Source organism: Chrysoperla carnea, chromosome 1 (assembly GCF_905475395.1).
Source record: "Chrysoperla carnea chromosome 1, inChrCarn1.1, whole genome shotgun sequence".
Taxonomy (NCBI): Eukaryota; Metazoa; Arthropoda; class Insecta; order Neuroptera; family Chrysopidae; genus Chrysoperla; species Chrysoperla carnea.
Window position 1 is genome coordinate 45,014,123 of NC_058337.1, and position 16,497 is coordinate 45,030,619.

General features: G+C 29.6%; 3 protein-coding genes across 3 annotated transcripts; 1 reads left to right on the forward strand and 2 right to left on the reverse strand.

The window, feature by feature from the left end:
• On the reverse strand, nucleotides 1-3,217 carry LOC123290593 (bursicon). Its single transcript, XM_044870841.1, has 4 exons — nucleotides 3,160-3,217; nucleotides 2,531-2,745; nucleotides 1,345-1,470; nucleotides 1-147 (listed from the first exon to the last, which is right to left on the reverse strand). Exons 1-4 carry the CDS (start codon nucleotides 3,182-3,184, stop codon nucleotides 1-3), a joined length of 513 nt encoding a protein of 170 aa, XP_044726776.1. The 5' UTR covers nucleotides 3,185-3,217.
• On the forward strand, nucleotides 1,123-15,509 carry LOC123290592 (zinc finger CCCH domain-containing protein 10-like). The gene is made up of 9 exons (XM_044870839.1): nucleotides 1,123-1,282; nucleotides 1,368-1,525; nucleotides 11,619-12,046; nucleotides 12,800-12,981; nucleotides 13,051-13,267; nucleotides 13,515-13,578; nucleotides 13,658-13,816; nucleotides 14,586-14,763; nucleotides 14,826-15,509. The coding sequence occupies exons 3-9, from the start codon at nucleotides 11,676-11,678 to the stop codon at nucleotides 15,218-15,220; spliced, it is 1,566 nt and encodes a 521-aa protein (XP_044726774.1). The 5' UTR covers nucleotides 1,123-1,282; nucleotides 1,368-1,525; nucleotides 11,619-11,675; the 3' UTR covers nucleotides 15,221-15,509.
• On the reverse strand, nucleotides 8,471-9,757 carry LOC123290594 (partner of bursicon). The gene is made up of 3 exons (XM_044870842.1): nucleotides 9,593-9,757; nucleotides 9,395-9,519; nucleotides 8,471-8,641 (listed from the first exon to the last, which is right to left on the reverse strand). The coding sequence occupies exons 1-3, from the start codon at nucleotides 9,738-9,740 to the stop codon at nucleotides 8,471-8,473; spliced, it is 444 nt and encodes a 147-aa protein (XP_044726777.1). The 5' UTR covers nucleotides 9,741-9,757.
• Nucleotides 15,510-16,497: the final 988 nt, after the last annotated feature.

The following is a 16,497-nucleotide window of genomic DNA, read 5'->3' on the forward strand; positions in this document are numbered from 1 at the left end:
TTATTTATCATCAGATATCGTTTTTCTAAAATGATTTGAAAGTGGTCCTTCGTCTGCGTATCCAGCTATTTCTTGTGGTATTATTGTACTTTCTTCAACGCCGGTGCAAGGTCTGCACATACATTCTAGTGGCGCTTTTGTTGATACCTATAAAAATTATTAGATATTAAGCTTTCAAGATCTAAATCTAAATTCACACTACAGCGACGAGGCGAATAGAGAGTCTAGAATTTTTAAAGAACTATATGAAATCTCGGATTACCTCATGGATTTATCCATTATTATGTTGTTTATTCAGTTCTTTCTGGTCCTCTCATGTCCTCGTCACTTATCGTCTAACGCTCGAATGAGAAGTCAATTCATCATTATGTGTGAGATAATTTACAGGTAGGTGTGATGATAAATTTTATTGTTTGAATGAGTATGAATATTTTTATAAGTTTAATAGTAAACAAACACAAATAATAAATAAAATAACTCTTGAAGGTATGATCGTTACACTTCAGAGAAAGACTGTAAACGTGTCGATAATAAATATGAGCCTGGGTTAATGACGTAGTTGTCTCGCTATGGGCGTAGTATCAGAAAATTCTAAATTACCATCAAAAATTGAAGTCGGCCTTTCTAACTCGAAAAAAAATTAAAAGTTTAGATCTTTAACACGGTGAACATTGGAAAGGTTGTGTTTTTAATAATTTCTTTTATGCTAGAAAAAAAACTATAAAACTATATTCTGAGTAAAAAAAATAAAAACGAAAATTATTGACTGTCTCATTTTTGAGATATAATAATGCAAAATTAAATCGTATTTTATTGTTGAACAGAAACAACTATATTCGAGTATTGTGGTTGTGACAAAAATAACTATAATGGAAGTTTGTATACAACTAAAAACTACCTGAGTGTTGTATGTGTACACAGTTGTATGTTACGTACAGACCAAAATTATAAAATGTTATGTTCATATACTCTTATCACGCATATAATCCAAAAATTAAACAATTAATAATTTGTGAACTTTTTACCGCAATTTATTTTTAAATTGAACATTATAAGAATTAATTACCAACCAAAAAAATTTAAATTTCTCTATTAATGTAGCATATGTTGTGCCGTGAAAAAACTTCAAGAAAATTAATCAAAATGTCGTGTATAAAATGCATGTCGACAGTTGAAATTTATTTTTAAAAATTTCTCAAATTGTGTTTTATTATAAAACAAATAATAAGTTTAAAAAAGTGATTTTGGAATATTAGTAATACCTGTTCAATAATTTTGATTAGTAAGTTTCAATTAAAAAACAGTAAAATTATTGTAATGTTATGAATTTTAAAAACATCTTACTTTACGAAATTTACGTTCACCAGGTTTTGCTTTTGGACAAAATAATGAGACAGAAGCTTCTCGTTCACCAGATTCTTGACAACACATGCAGGATCTTTCCATTTGCCATATTTTGCTACCCGATACCTGTTAAAAATATTTATATCAAAATAAACGAAAATGTGTTTTAATATTAAAAAAGGTAAATATCTAATCAATAGCCTAAGTATGATTAACTATAAATCATTAAAATTAAGATTTAAAAATGTTGAAATGATTGGTTTATTTCAATTGTTAAAAATAAATAATTAAAAAAACTGCTACATTGAGGATTAGATTAAATTGGAATAATTAGGTAAAAATAATTATTAATTTGTATGTTACAGAAATTTAACAAGAATTAAAATTTAGGCTTACTAAAATTATATTTTAAAGATTCTAATAATATAAAATTTTACGTCATTCATATTCACTTATTCCTTCATTTAAATCTATAATGATTGTTAAACTATTTAATACAGGGCCTAGCCTAAGCAAAAATTTGGCAATTCTAGAATAAAACATCAAACTTACGCATTGCAATACCTAGGTTTAATCTATATAGATTTAATTTTTTAGGATTGCTTATAAACAGATAACTAGTGTCTAATTAAAATTTCGCGATTAAAAAATTTTCTGAGTATAAAATATTGAGCTTGAGCATATTTCATTTATATTTTTCGGAATTAATCCCGATATTTTTCCCCGGTATTTTTCTTTGTCTTAATTTTTGAATTTTCTGCATTTATATACAATAGTCTAGTAAACAAACAAAAATATTAAATAAGTTAATGTTAACTAATAAACAAAAATAAAAATTCGATTAATTGAAAAAATTACACTCTGTGCCTAGACCGCGTATTGCCTAACCTAACTGTCTAAGGCGTTTGGCATGAATTCCAGAGGTCATGTTTTGACTCCTGTTGCGAGTGTATTTTCCTTAGTTCTCTTTAATTATCATTACACTCATTAAAAAAAAGCGAAACGATTAAGGTTGGTAACAAACATTGAAAAAAAGGTTTAACGATCTAAGATTTAAGTTTACGTATTCGTATGTACATACTTACTAAGTTTCACGTTTTCTCCCAAAATAATGACAATTCTTGTTATTTTGGCTAAGGAACTGTACTAATTGAATTTATTATCCAAGATATAAGTGTTTAATTACCTGTAGATATGATGCGCAACGACCAATGCATGCAAAACTTGGTATCGGCTTTGGAACACACCCAGGGTATTGTAAAACATGTATCACTGGCGTTAATTGACATTCGTCTGTTACTGTATGCGATGATACTTCTTTAACTAGACTTTTACTTTGTGGCATTAAACACATACCAGATATTAGTACTAATACAGTTAATGTTAATTTTGTTTTGAAATCTACAAATTACAAAAAGTATAATTAATAGTAAAGTCCTTTGCAAGAGGGAGAGTTACAATTTCATAGGCTACAAAATTTGGAAATGAAATTTTATAGAATTCGACGACAAAAACATAAATTTTTTATTAAAAATTTGATTATTTACTATAATGTTGTCGGGTTCTATAAGAGTTCATCAAATTTTATCGCCCAGGGAAAATTGTGCAACACACATTAAAAAATGTCACATGCTTGGTCGGGTTGTTCGATGCCTGACATATAATAAAAATTCTACATATGTAAAAAACCGAACAACCCGACCAAACATTTGTTGATAATTTTTTAGACAGCAAATATTTGCTGGCTTTACCCCACTTTACGTTCAATGATTGTTAACTGAATTTATTTAAAAATATATTATTCATAAAAATCACCTTGTTCATAACTGAAAACGCACATTATGATTGAATCGGTACTAGGTTTTCAAACAAATGTTTGTTATTTTATTAAAAATTTTTATTTATATACCAAACTGACTTATGATGTTAGTAGTATCAAACAAATGTATAGAACACATCAATATATTATAGACGATTTCACATAATTCGATAATGCCTTAACATACAATAAAATTAAAGATTCAGAAATCACAATTTTTTTTAGTTTTTTCCGATCTTTTAATCCAATAAAGACGATATTGTAAAACATATGTTACGGCCCAGTTTCCCCAATAACGTGCCCAAAGCTGATTGATTTTTTTGTTTCTTAAAAAATTCACCCTTAGTACGGCAGATTTTTGCAATCCTGAAATCCTAATTTTTCGGAGCGAATGGTGGATTTTAAGAATCAAATAAAAAATCACAGTTTTGGGTGAAAACATGTATTGGGAAATTTACAACAAATGTCAAATACTTTAAATTAAATTGAAAATTGAGCAAATTATTCCCGTTCAAATTTTTTGATTTTCCTCTTAATTGATTTTTTTCGGTTTTTTTATTTTTCGGTGAAGTTATTGATCGATCTATCATGATATCAAATTCGTATAAAAAATACAACTCTTTGCAATAAAGAGATATCATGTCATTTCACCGAGTTAAAGATATTAAAGGAATTTAAAGTAAGATTTTGCAGCATTATTTAAATTGATTCACGTTGATTCATCCCCTTGAGTTCACCATGAGTTCAATGGATGTTAATGAAACTTTACAATAATATAGCTCATACATCAGAACAACACATGAGCTATAATTTATAAAAATATAAAAAAATTAAAATAAATTTTTTTGACATTTCACTGCGCAAATTTATGAACATCATTGTAAAGCATAAATTAATGATTTCTGTAAAAGGGTTGAACGATATTTCAAATTATTCTCGTCTGTTCAATCAGGGTTTTCTGATATACTCAATGCATTATGACTATTTTTACATTTCCTTATCCCTTATCCCTTATTCGAGTGTTATGAAAGGGGGATAAGTGAGAGCAAGGGAGGTGGAAGTTATAACGCGGCGATCTTTAATTTTAAACCCAGCCAACTTCGGGTACCTCGGGGGACATTTTCGTAGTGATTTTCGTGTTTAGAGGCCTTGAAAACACCCCAGTGAAAGTTCTGCCAAAGTATGTCACATATTATCGTGAAATTTCAATAAACGAAGTCCATACTGTCCGCCATGGGCACTAGGTATCTAGGGGGCCATTTTCGTTATGGTAAAGTTAGAATCATATCCATCGATATTTAGCGAGTTGCAAATTTTTTGCAAATTGTATTTGAGATGCACTTCTAAAATGCACTTTTTTTATGTGCAGATTCAGTTTTTCATTTCTCTCTCATCACAAAGCTTGTAGATGCCCTCACGAATAAAATGCAAAAAACGGCATCCCGGCCCGTCTTATTGCTGAAAAAATTTATAGTTAATATGTCAAAATTGATGTTTAACGGAAAAAAAAAACAAAATTTCTTGACAAAAATTGAAAATGTTCAAATTGGTCAATTTATAATATGTTCTTCTACAAATACTTAATTCATCTTTAAAAACCGAGATTTCCGGGTTGCCAAAAAAGCTTTGTATCACCGGTTTGGGGGTCAAGAATCTTTAAACATTGAATACATTTCAGCTTTGTTTTATAACATGAACTATAGTAAAGAATAAATATTTTCATATTTAGGAAAAAGAGGTTGATTTATTTAAAAGACTTCCTGTTGTGCAAATCACACTTGATACTTATAAATACGAATTATGTTAACCTTATTGAACAAGCTTTTATCATTAATAAATAATTTATTTACCAGAAAAATCATTATGTCAACGATCGTATCTTGTTATTTCATATAATGAATAAATAGAATTTGTAAAATTGTGTTAAAGTATTTGTCGAATTTCTGTATGGCTTTGATGCATCTAAACTAATGAACTATATCATTCTTTTGCGAAACTTCAATATGCTTCATTGCAAATGTGTGAAGATACATTTGTATCCTTACACCTTTATACGTTAGTAATATGGTGCTTATTTTTCACCTGAAAAAATGTTAAGCTTTCAACGGATTTTATAGTTCGCCTATATGTTTTTAATGTAAGTTTTATCGTTTTGAATGCACACACGTTTTATACGTGCTCATAAATCGCACTTATCATTTATTTTGACATTGAGAGTGCTCCCAAACCGTTCTTATGAGTGCTTATGAATAACGTAAGCTAAAACGAATACCATAAAAACTAGTAAAAAACACCATCTTCTTATATAGAGGCGGGATTAGGCTTAAGCTCGAGAAGCCTGGGCATAAGGCGATTACATTTAAGGTGTGTGAAATTTAAAAAGTTTAGAGTAAATTGTTAATTTGATTTTAAAAATTGTTATTTAAACTCGCCGATGTGCTACCAAAGATTTTTTTAACACAAAATTTTACCATAATTTCAAACAGCTGTATCTCTGCGAAAAATAATCGAATTTTGAATCGCAACAGCTTGTTTGGAAACTTGTACTTTCTAGTTTTTATCTACAAAAAATAATTACCACTTCCCCCGCCTATTTTTGTAAGGATTTTGTGCATTTACATTCAATACGTGATACTGAACCTATTTAAATAAAAAAATAACTCCTGTAATTTAATGCATAAAAAAAACTCTGTAGTCTTAAGTGATAGTTTAGACAGCAGTTGATAGCAAAAATACCCTATAAGAAGCTTTATATTATAATAGCTTTTTGCGCGTTGTTTCATTCAATTTGAACAAAAATGGCCTTTATAGAAACACAAATCATTTTTATTGGAAAATTTTTTTTGAAGAGTGCCTAGATTCCGCAGTAGACACACACAAAAACATTTTTTAAGGGAAACTTTTCAGTCCATTTTTTCCTAAACTGTACAGTTGGAGGAAAAATGTTTCGAACAAAAAATATTTCTTTTTTAATCAATAACAACTTTCTAATTTAAAGTGTTAATCTATCTGTTACCAGTTATGCAGTAGACTGAGCTTTTCATTGAGAACCTAGATCAACATTTTTTGCCTGAAGCATTTTTATCGATAAAGTTTATTTTTCGGGTTTCAAATATGTCAACTTAAAAAAGCACCCCTGTATATATATACTTCATAAGTATACAAGATGCTTAAAAATAGTGAATAATAAAAACAGGACGAATAGAGGCTGGAATTCTATTACGAAAAATTTCTATGGTTTTTTACAATCTGAATCACCGTTAACGATTTACGACTTTAATTGTCGTTATTAATTTTAAGAGTTTTTCGGCAAATATCATGAAAATCGAAATTTTTATAATAAGCAAAGTTGCAGGACATACTATTTAACAGGTTGGCTGATAAGTCCCCGGTCTGACACATAGATGGCGTCGCTAGTATTAAATGCATATTATTTTTATATAGTACCAACCTTCAAATGATTCGTGTCAAAATTTGACGTCTGTAAGTCAATTAGTTTGTGAGATAGAGCGTCTTTTGTGAAGCAACTTTTGTTATTGTGAAAAAAATGGAAAAAATGGAATTTCGTGTTTTGATAAAATACTGTTTTCTGAAGGGAAAAAATACAGAGTCCGGAAACTCATTATCAAGCCAAGTTTTTGCTTCCACTGTATTTTTTCCCTTCAGAAAACAGTATTTTATCAAAACACGAAATTCCTTTTTTTCCATTTTTTTTCACAATAACAAAAGTTGCTTCACAAAAGACGCTCTATCTCACAAACTAATTGACTTACAGACGTCAAATTTTGACACGAATCATTTGAAGGTTGGTACTATATAAAAATAATATGCATTTAATACTAGCGACGCCATCTATGTGTCAGACCGGGGACTTATCAGCCAACCTATTACTATCAAGGCCTATTTTCGCTTATTTTAAGTTAAATATTTACTTAACTCTTAAAATTAATAACGATAATTAACGAAGCCCTAACTCTTTAACGGTGTGTCAGAAAAACGCCAAAAAACGTGCCGTCTTAAAAATCTATTTCCTATTCACCATTTTTGAGCACCCTGTATAAGTCCTTTATAAGATGGTACAATTTTTAATACCAAATAAGGGTACTAAAACTGGAGGTTTGAGTTATTAAACATTCAACTCAATACTGGCCTATTTTAACAGTTAAAGTTATCGTTTTTGTCTTTACTCTTTAGGTTTTTCACCAAAGTTATCGCCAAAGATTAGTTTTTGTGGCTTTTTTGCCTAAATTATTGTTTAAGACAGTTTCTCAAAGTGGGTGATATCGTCTCCTTGTAAGCGCTAGAAGCCTACAGGAGGGCGATAAAACTAATTTATAATTGCACACCTTAAAACATAAAACATCGGGTAAAAATTATATATAGACGCTGAAAAATAATTGATTTTCGAAGTGGGCGGAAGACGGAAAAGTTTGAGAGCCTATGGTTTACGAAGACGTATTTGTAGAAATGGGTGTCCTTTGTTCCATCTAAACAAGGATTTCTACAAATAATAATTTTGTATGAGGGCGTACTTATAATTCGTTCGTGCATATGTTCAATTTTTTCAATACTTTCATTATTTCCATTTTCTAGAAAGCCTAAACTTTTAAACGAAAACATGTTCGTTTGTGGAAGTAATGTATAAATAAACAATCATTTAAAAAGACCGCTGGATAGATTTGTAGAAAGTTTATAAACATATATAGTTATAGTATATCGTATAACGGAAAAATATACCTAAACTTGAGTTGTTTTATCGAGGCCAACATTTAAAAAAACAAAGTACATTTTTAAAGCACACAGTTTTATTTAAGTAGTTCGATCTTTTAATTCTGATTTAAAATAACTTACATTTGGCAAAAATATAAATTTGAATAAATCAAATTGTACTATTAGGCTCGAAAACACACTTGAAATTTTAAAAAGTTGGCCTTGATAAAACAACTCAAGTATATATTTTTCGATAATTAATTAGCGTTTATTTTCAAAAGATAGCATATATTTTGAAACAAAACTCATATAATGGGTATTCAAAGCGAATAATTTGTTATGAATGAACATTTGTTATTTCATGAGCAAATGACAGCACCTCAGATTTCTATTAAATTGCTTTCTATCGAAAATTTAATGTTAAACCCATTCTAATTAAAAAAAAAATATTTAAAAATAACGCTACAAGTTTAGGATAAACAGGAATTTAAAAAATAATCGTTTGCAAAAATATGGTAATCTCAGTAAATATTTAATATCTTTATTTTGTTGTTTTTTTAATACATAAAATAGAAAATTTCAATAACAAACAGATAATTATCGACTAAAATCGCCACATTTGAAACATTTACATTCGGCAGGTTCTCTTAATTTAATGTCCATGCTATGATTTTCGTCGGCAGTTAATCTCATTCCATCTGGATCATAACAATGAGTCAATGTTATAACACGCTCTCGCAGAAAACTTTCTCGACAGCAATAGCATTCCTAAAATCATTAAAATTATTTTAATTTATTAAAAAAAATGTATGTTAAGGTAGTCCCTCCACAGCATTGCAGTCAAAAATTATTGGCTTATTACCCATGCTATACGTCTATACATAGCTTTATAATTAAACTGCATACAACCAAGTTTTTTTACTGCTAACTCTTGTATGACTAATACCATCAAACACAATACTAGGATAGGTACACACATAACCGTTGACATACACAGGTGAACGACTTTATACTTGTGGACAAAAAAATGCGGCACTTCCTTCTGATACATAAGGAAGGATCAGAAGGAAGTGCCTTCTGATACATAAGGAAGGATCAGAAGGAAGTGCCTTCTGATACATTATATGCTTGATGATTGAAAAATACACATTTGTTAAGATGCTTAGAGCCCCCAAATACATCTGATGTATATAAGTGTCGCATTTTTATTGACCGCAAGATACATCAATTGTGATGTAAGTAGATATGCACTGATCTACACAGACGAAAAAGTGAACATCTTCAAAGATATAACTAGATCTATTATGATATCAGTTTTACCATTTTTTTGATCAAAAGAAATCTTCGGAGAAAATAGTCGGTCTTCACCTATTTCAACAGCGTTTTAAGGTCGTATTGGGTAACCACGATTTTTGACAAGCAAAATAATAACGGCAGTGCTTAAAAAAACATTATTTTTCAATATGTAGTTATTGGAAAGCTGTTTATACCGATTCAGAAAATTAAATACAAATCAATTACTTTTAAAAATCCTGTAGGTGTAATTACAGACGGTTGTACTTGACTATTACACATGCCTTCACATTTATTAACTGCAATTTCACCATTACAAGTTCGTTGAAGTCTACCAAGTTCATCATACTCTTCTAAAAAAGCAATAAAAAATAAAATAATTTCATAAATTTTCGAACACATAAATTGTTATTAAATAGCAATTACCCTTTACTATGTGTATCTCAGATGCTAATGTTTCACAATGTGCCTCGCCAACTTTCTCTTCTGAGCTTGCAACAATTATTAACAAAAGAAAGGAAAATAATGTAAAAAACATTTTCCTTGAAACTTCATATCGATTAAACATTATCATAACTGTTGCTGCAAGCTCGCCTGATATCAAATTAAGTCGAGATGTTTATAATGTTTACCCTTTTATATAAAAGTTCAGTATCTTGAGGTTACAAATTTTAGCATACAAACTTGACTTATTGGTTCTATTGCTCTATGTTAGGGTTATTGTTGGTAGTGGTGGCTATTAGGAAATGTGTTACAAAGACCACCCATTGTTTATACATGATTTATATTTTAGGGACGTCGATTTCCTTATTTCGTTATATTTTGAGATTCAGTATGTTTATGTTATAAATGTTATTTTTATCTTGATATCATTTTATATATTATTGTGTGAATTTTTGAATAAAAATCTCTTTAAATTGAACGGATAATAATCATCAAATTTTCTTATATAATTATTCATTAAAAATAAGAAAATATAACATGCCTCCTTTTTTGTCAATCTTCGAAAGACTTTTTATCAGCGCTTTCCTTTAAAGGCTGCATTTTCTTCTAAGAAATCTTTGTTATAGAGTTAATTGATTCAAAATTAGTATTTTCGTTAATAAAAAATGTCAGGCTGAACCAAACTTGATTGTTGTTCTAAGCGACCGTTCATGCATTTTCGATATCGCAATTCCACACAGTTTTTTTTTTTCTTACGTAAAACACGTAAGCAAATTCGTAGAAAAACAACGAATCGTAACTTACTTTTTTGTCGACCTTGGCGTAATATTATTCGACCCTTCTAAGCACTTCATAAAACCACTCGTAAGACATACTTTTAAGATAAAATGGATTCTCTGCAAGTCTTTCACTAGAGCAAAGTGACTACGTGAAAAAAATATCTTGGATAAAAAGACAATACATCGATGATCCTTTAGTAGCAGATCTAACGCGTTAAAGTATTAACTTTGCCATTTTTTGTTTATTATTGAAATATTAATCCGAATTGGAATAAGTTTATAAAATATGGTGCCTGTGATCTACCTAAATAAATAAGCTTTTTACTTTCATTAGCAATTTGTAAAACACAAATTATCCGCTGTATTATTGGAGATTAGGTACGTTAATAATTTTGACTAGTTATACCTACCATGTATATATGAAATACATCAAGGTATACTAAGTTTAGTCCCAAGTTTGTATTGCTTAAAAATATTTATGCTACGAACAAAATTTTGATGTAGGTGTTTATAAAATCACCTAAAAAGTCCATTTCCGGTTGTCCGTCTGTCCATCTGCGATCACGATAATTAAAAAACGAAAAGAACTGAAATCAAACTGAAATTTTTATAGCGTGCTTAGGAAAAGTGAGGTCAAGTTCGTAAATGAGCAGAATTGGTCAATTGGGTCTTAGGTTCGTAGAAACCATCTTGTAAATCGTTAGAGGCAGAACAAAAATTTAAATGCAAGCAATATTACTTATAAAAAAATAAACAACTTTACTTTAACTTAAATTTATACGTTACATTTATTATGTATCTGTTTGTTTGTTATAGCATATATTTACTATACCCTTTGAGGAAGTGAGAAGAAAGATACTCTTAATACTTTGCGTGTAAGAGTGGCTTTCTTTCTTTACTTACATGACGTAAAAATACAAACGATTGCGTAATCAACACTGGCAGTTAATTGTTTGTTTTCACTTGTTTTCTTTTTTAATAAATAAGCAACCTCCAAAATAGGACGTGGTATAGTTTGAAAAATTGTTTCCCAATGAGCTCCTTGTACGTCGGCGCGAAGCTGTAGAATGTTGTTTTTATAAGGTTTTTCTGGTTAAAAATTTCAGTTCGACTCGCGTTTCGATGCCAATAGTGGGCCCATTTTTCTAATATCTTTCCATGATCTGAATATTTATCGCTCCGAGCCTCAGACCTACGAAATCCTTAAATTTTCTTTCATTTTGTTTCAGTATTATTATGAAGAAGTATATAAATATTAATTGAAATAAAAAAAAAGCAATAAAAAGATGTCAGAAAGTTCAGATTCCGATTCAAAATCAACATCTACTATACCACTCGAAGGGGATACACGTGAAACGGGAATCTGTCGTGATTTTCAACGAGGGTTTTGTGATCGAGTTCGTTGTAAATTCAAACATGAAAAATCTTCTGATTCAACATCAACCCCCACATTAGTATTTTGTCATGATTTTCAAAATAATTCATGCCCACGTCCAACATGTAAATTTATACATTGTTCTGTTGCGGAAGAAGAGCAATATAAAAAGACTGGTGAATTACCACCTCATTTACAGCTGGATGCTGTGAGAAAACAACAAATTTCAATTGGTTCATCTTTACCTGTTTGTAAAAATTACTTAAATAATGGAGAATGTAGGTAAGTTCGTCATTCCGCAAATTATAATTGTGATTAATGTTTTATCTCGATATGATATATTTAAATACAAAAAATTGTATTATTTAATTAATGAACAATAACAACGCCGTTCTAGATTAACTCTGACTTGGTTTAAGATGCTTTTTCATTCTACTACGTTTTTGTTGTAGAATGTAATTTTTGGCTGTAATAGCTGCTCAAGATTTTAGAGCCAATACAATATCATCTTTCTCTGAAGCTACAGGCTTCATCTTTTTCTCATTCTTGTTCACTCCGTTGAACCCCTTGGATACCAATCGAAGACGTCAACTTATTAACTTAATTGTCCAAAGGTGTCTTTCAAAATAATATCATCTTCTCTAAATTAAAAAGAAAAAAAATTTTCTTATACTTGGTATAAAAATGGCGATGATATTTCACGATAACAAGATGACGTAAGAATCTGATTACCGCGTCTACTTTAGAGCAAACGTCAGCGCCATTCTTTGCTGATACAGAAAGTATTACAATATAATTATTTTTTTAAACAAAGTAGACGCAAAAAGTGAAAATGTCATCTATTTTTTATGTTAATCAAATAATGGAAACATTTTATTAAGTTCAGCTTTAAGAAGGAAAATTTTGAAAATAATTCGATTTTCATACTTTTTTTTTAATATATTAAGATCATCCCATATGGAGAGTAATATAGACGTTTTGAGTTATTCTTAAAGGGTAGAGTGATGAATCATTATTTAATTTTGATTTTTTCAGGCGACAAAATGCATGTAAATTTCGTCATTTAACACAAGCACAGTATGAAGCTGAAATTCGTAGACTGATTAAAACAAATTCAGATTTTAATAGATATCCAAATAAAAATAATAATTTTGATCAATATTTTCTAAGAAATACAAATGAACAATCGCCACAAATAAATTATTTCCGAAATGGTGGTAAGTATCAAAGATAAAAATAAAATTTTTACGCAATCCTTATATTATTTGAAATTACAATATTCGCAGGAGTTCGTCGAAATGGTAGTGAAAATACTTACAATAGCTTTGATGAATATGGACCACCAGAACCAAAGAGGAGAATTTTAGTTCCAAATAATATTGAATTTTTAGATGCAAACGGTTTTCGTATTCCTGATTCTGATTTAGATAGCAGATCATTACATTTAAAAAATTATTTTAATGCTACACAAAATCCTGATTCAAATATAAGCAAAGATGCAAGGTAAATTTATTTGATATTTACCCAGTGATCGAGCCAATAATAATCAAATAAACACGATAAGACAAATCAAGTTTGATATTCAAGTTAGATTTAATTCTAAAACTCCAAATCCACCACTACATGCAATAACTTTAAATTATTTTTCCCTTTAAACGAGTTACGAGACTTTAAGTAGCCACTGCTTCCGTTTCATAGTAAAATATTATTGAATATACTATCACTAATATAATAATTTTTTATTTAATAGAATTATTTTATTAGAAGAAGAAAATGTTATTTTACATAAACAAATCGCTGATTTGAAAAAGCAGGTAAGTTATTGCTTTCAAAATACTAAATTAATCGCAGAATACATTCAATTTGTATAAATATTGTATCTATTTTATATAGGTTTCTGATTTAACTGCAACAAACGAATTTTTACTTGATCAAAATGCCCAATTTCGGGTATCTAATAAGCGAAATCAAGCAAATGTTACATCAGTCACAGTACCAGCTGTAACGATAACAAATACTACTAATAATACACCTACTCAACCTCCGCAACAAGTAAGTATTTGTAAAGTATTAAAAACTTTCCACTTAACCACTGTACAACGGCCTGGAGAATTAGGTCCAATCTGATGTCAGAACATGATGTCCCCCATCAAACTTTATAATTTGTGTTGATTGGTTAATTATAAAACTAGATATTAGCCATAATAGATTAAAATGCTCCACCGTGTATTTTACTTAAATATAAAATCATGGTAGTAGATTGAATACAATCTCAATATTTACACTAGATATTGAGATTTTTGTGATGAGTTGTGAAAATAGGAGAATCGATGCTTATACTTCGTTAAAATGAATACAAGATAAGAATACTCATTTACAAACCATGAGCCGACAGATGAGACCAATTATATTGTACCATTATGAAATCTTCCAAGGGCTTGGTTTCAGCTAGTGGCGGTAACGAGTCATTTTAAGTTATTTATTATATTATTGTTTTTTTGTGATAAAATAAGAAAAACAAACTTCTGGGGTAGGTATTCGAAAAAATTATAAAAACTAGTGTATAAAATGAATTTACCTGGTGAGTTTTGAAGTTACATTCGCATTTGTTTATAACAAATGCGAATGTAACTTCAGAAGTTCCTGTAACTTCCTACTTCAGACGTTTGTTTTTCTTACTTTATCATAAAAAAAAAAAACAAGAATATAATTAATGACTTAAAATGGATCGTTACCGCTACTAGTTGAAACCACGCCCTTGGAAGATTTCATAATTGTTTTTATTGTTATTTATTATTCTTTTATATTTTTTTATATTCAGGTAATAAGAACTGTTACGGCAAGCGTTGCTACAGTACCTGTATCGATAGCAACTGTGACAGCAGGGAGTCCAGTTTCAATTGCTGGAGTTTCAATGGCACCAGTACAAGCTGTACCAGCTGTAAGCATTGCTCAGCCAGCTGCCCAACAAATTATTGCTCAAAGTCAGCAATTATTAGGTATTATAACAAAGTAACACGTTTATAGATCAGAATAATTAAAGAAAGTCGAATATTTTCAGCAAATCCAACATCTCAAATTACATTAGCAAATAGTTCACAAGCGCAGTTGGCAATAGCTCAACAGAATTTAGCAAACAATTTAGCAGCAGCCCAACAAAATCAACCAATTACAAGTCAGCAATTAACTTCGCAAGCTCAACAATTGGCCTTAGCAGCGAACAATACACAATTAACATCACAAGCTCAGCAGTTGGCATTAGCAGCTAGCACGCCACAGTTAATTGCGGCTCAACAAAATTTAGCAACATCGCAACAAATGGCATTGACAAACAGTAATCAAATGAATGCTGCAATAAATACATCACAAGCGATTGCAATGTCAAATGCAACGCAACCAATGGTTTCATATCCGATAATGACTCAAAGTGTACTTCAAAATGCTTTACCACATTAATTAATGTGATTAGTGATTTATATTAGCAGGAAAAATAAAAAAAACTTACTTATTATGGTTTACAAAAGACTTATACCAAACAATTTATAATGCCCTAGTCTTGAGCTGCGATCTTTTGTGTATACAATTTTTCAGGCCCGAAGTGACATGCTTACGCCTGCGCATTTATTCTTACAGAATTGCCTCAAGCGCAAGCATATCATTTCAACATTATTTTGGCGAAAGTTTAATATTAAAGACATGTTAAATAAAGTGAGATAAACAATCGGTTACATAATCTGAAAAATGACGTGATTTTGAATAATATTAATTATTATATTCATATGTATATTTTGTTACATAATATTTTGGACGATTTAAAGTAAGGATAATTTTATTATAGTAGTTATATGCTTATTTATTTATTTAAAATTGTAAAAAATTAGAATAAATCTTCTTTTTTTTTAATTGTAGATATATTATCTCTGTGTTAAAAAAAAAGCACGGGTTTACATATATACTCTATGTAAATCCGTGCGTTTTTCATGACACAGAGGTACGTTAAAATTTGTATTACATATTTTCTTATCCATATAAAAAATCATTGCTGTCGACTTTATTTCATAAATAAATGAACATAACAGTCTGTTGTTCACAATTTATTTCAAGCTAAAAAAATTTTTGCCCACAGCCTATAAAACATACTACCTACTAAATTTCGTTTTTTGCCCCAATTTCCTAGATCAGTTTTTTGTCTTTTATAAATACGTATTTCGACTACCATGTAGTCATCATTAGTAAGAATTAGCTAGTGGTGATTACTCTTATTATGAATGTTACTCTTTGCTAATTTGATGGCGGATTGCACTTGCAGACTGACGTATCCTAGAGTTCTCATTTATTATCTTCGATAATATTTATATACTACCAACTATTCATTGCAGACTATAAAGCAGATGGTAGATTGCTTATGATTACAATTGCCTTTTGTTTAATTCAATATGAGGAACACTCATTTTATTTACTCTGTGCGTAGTAAATGGATAGTAAATGTGAAATTAAAATTATTGAAAAATAAAAATTAATTAATTAAAATTGTTGAATTAGAAATTTTGAAAATAAGAGATGAAATTGCATAAATATTTTTAAAATAATAATTAACATAATTACTTATCTAAATATATACCAGCGAAATACAATTGATCGATTCATCACGGGATCTCTTAAACTAAACACCCGATTGAGTTTGGACTTACATACGCTTTATAAGAACGGATTTTTGGAAATTTAACTTCTAA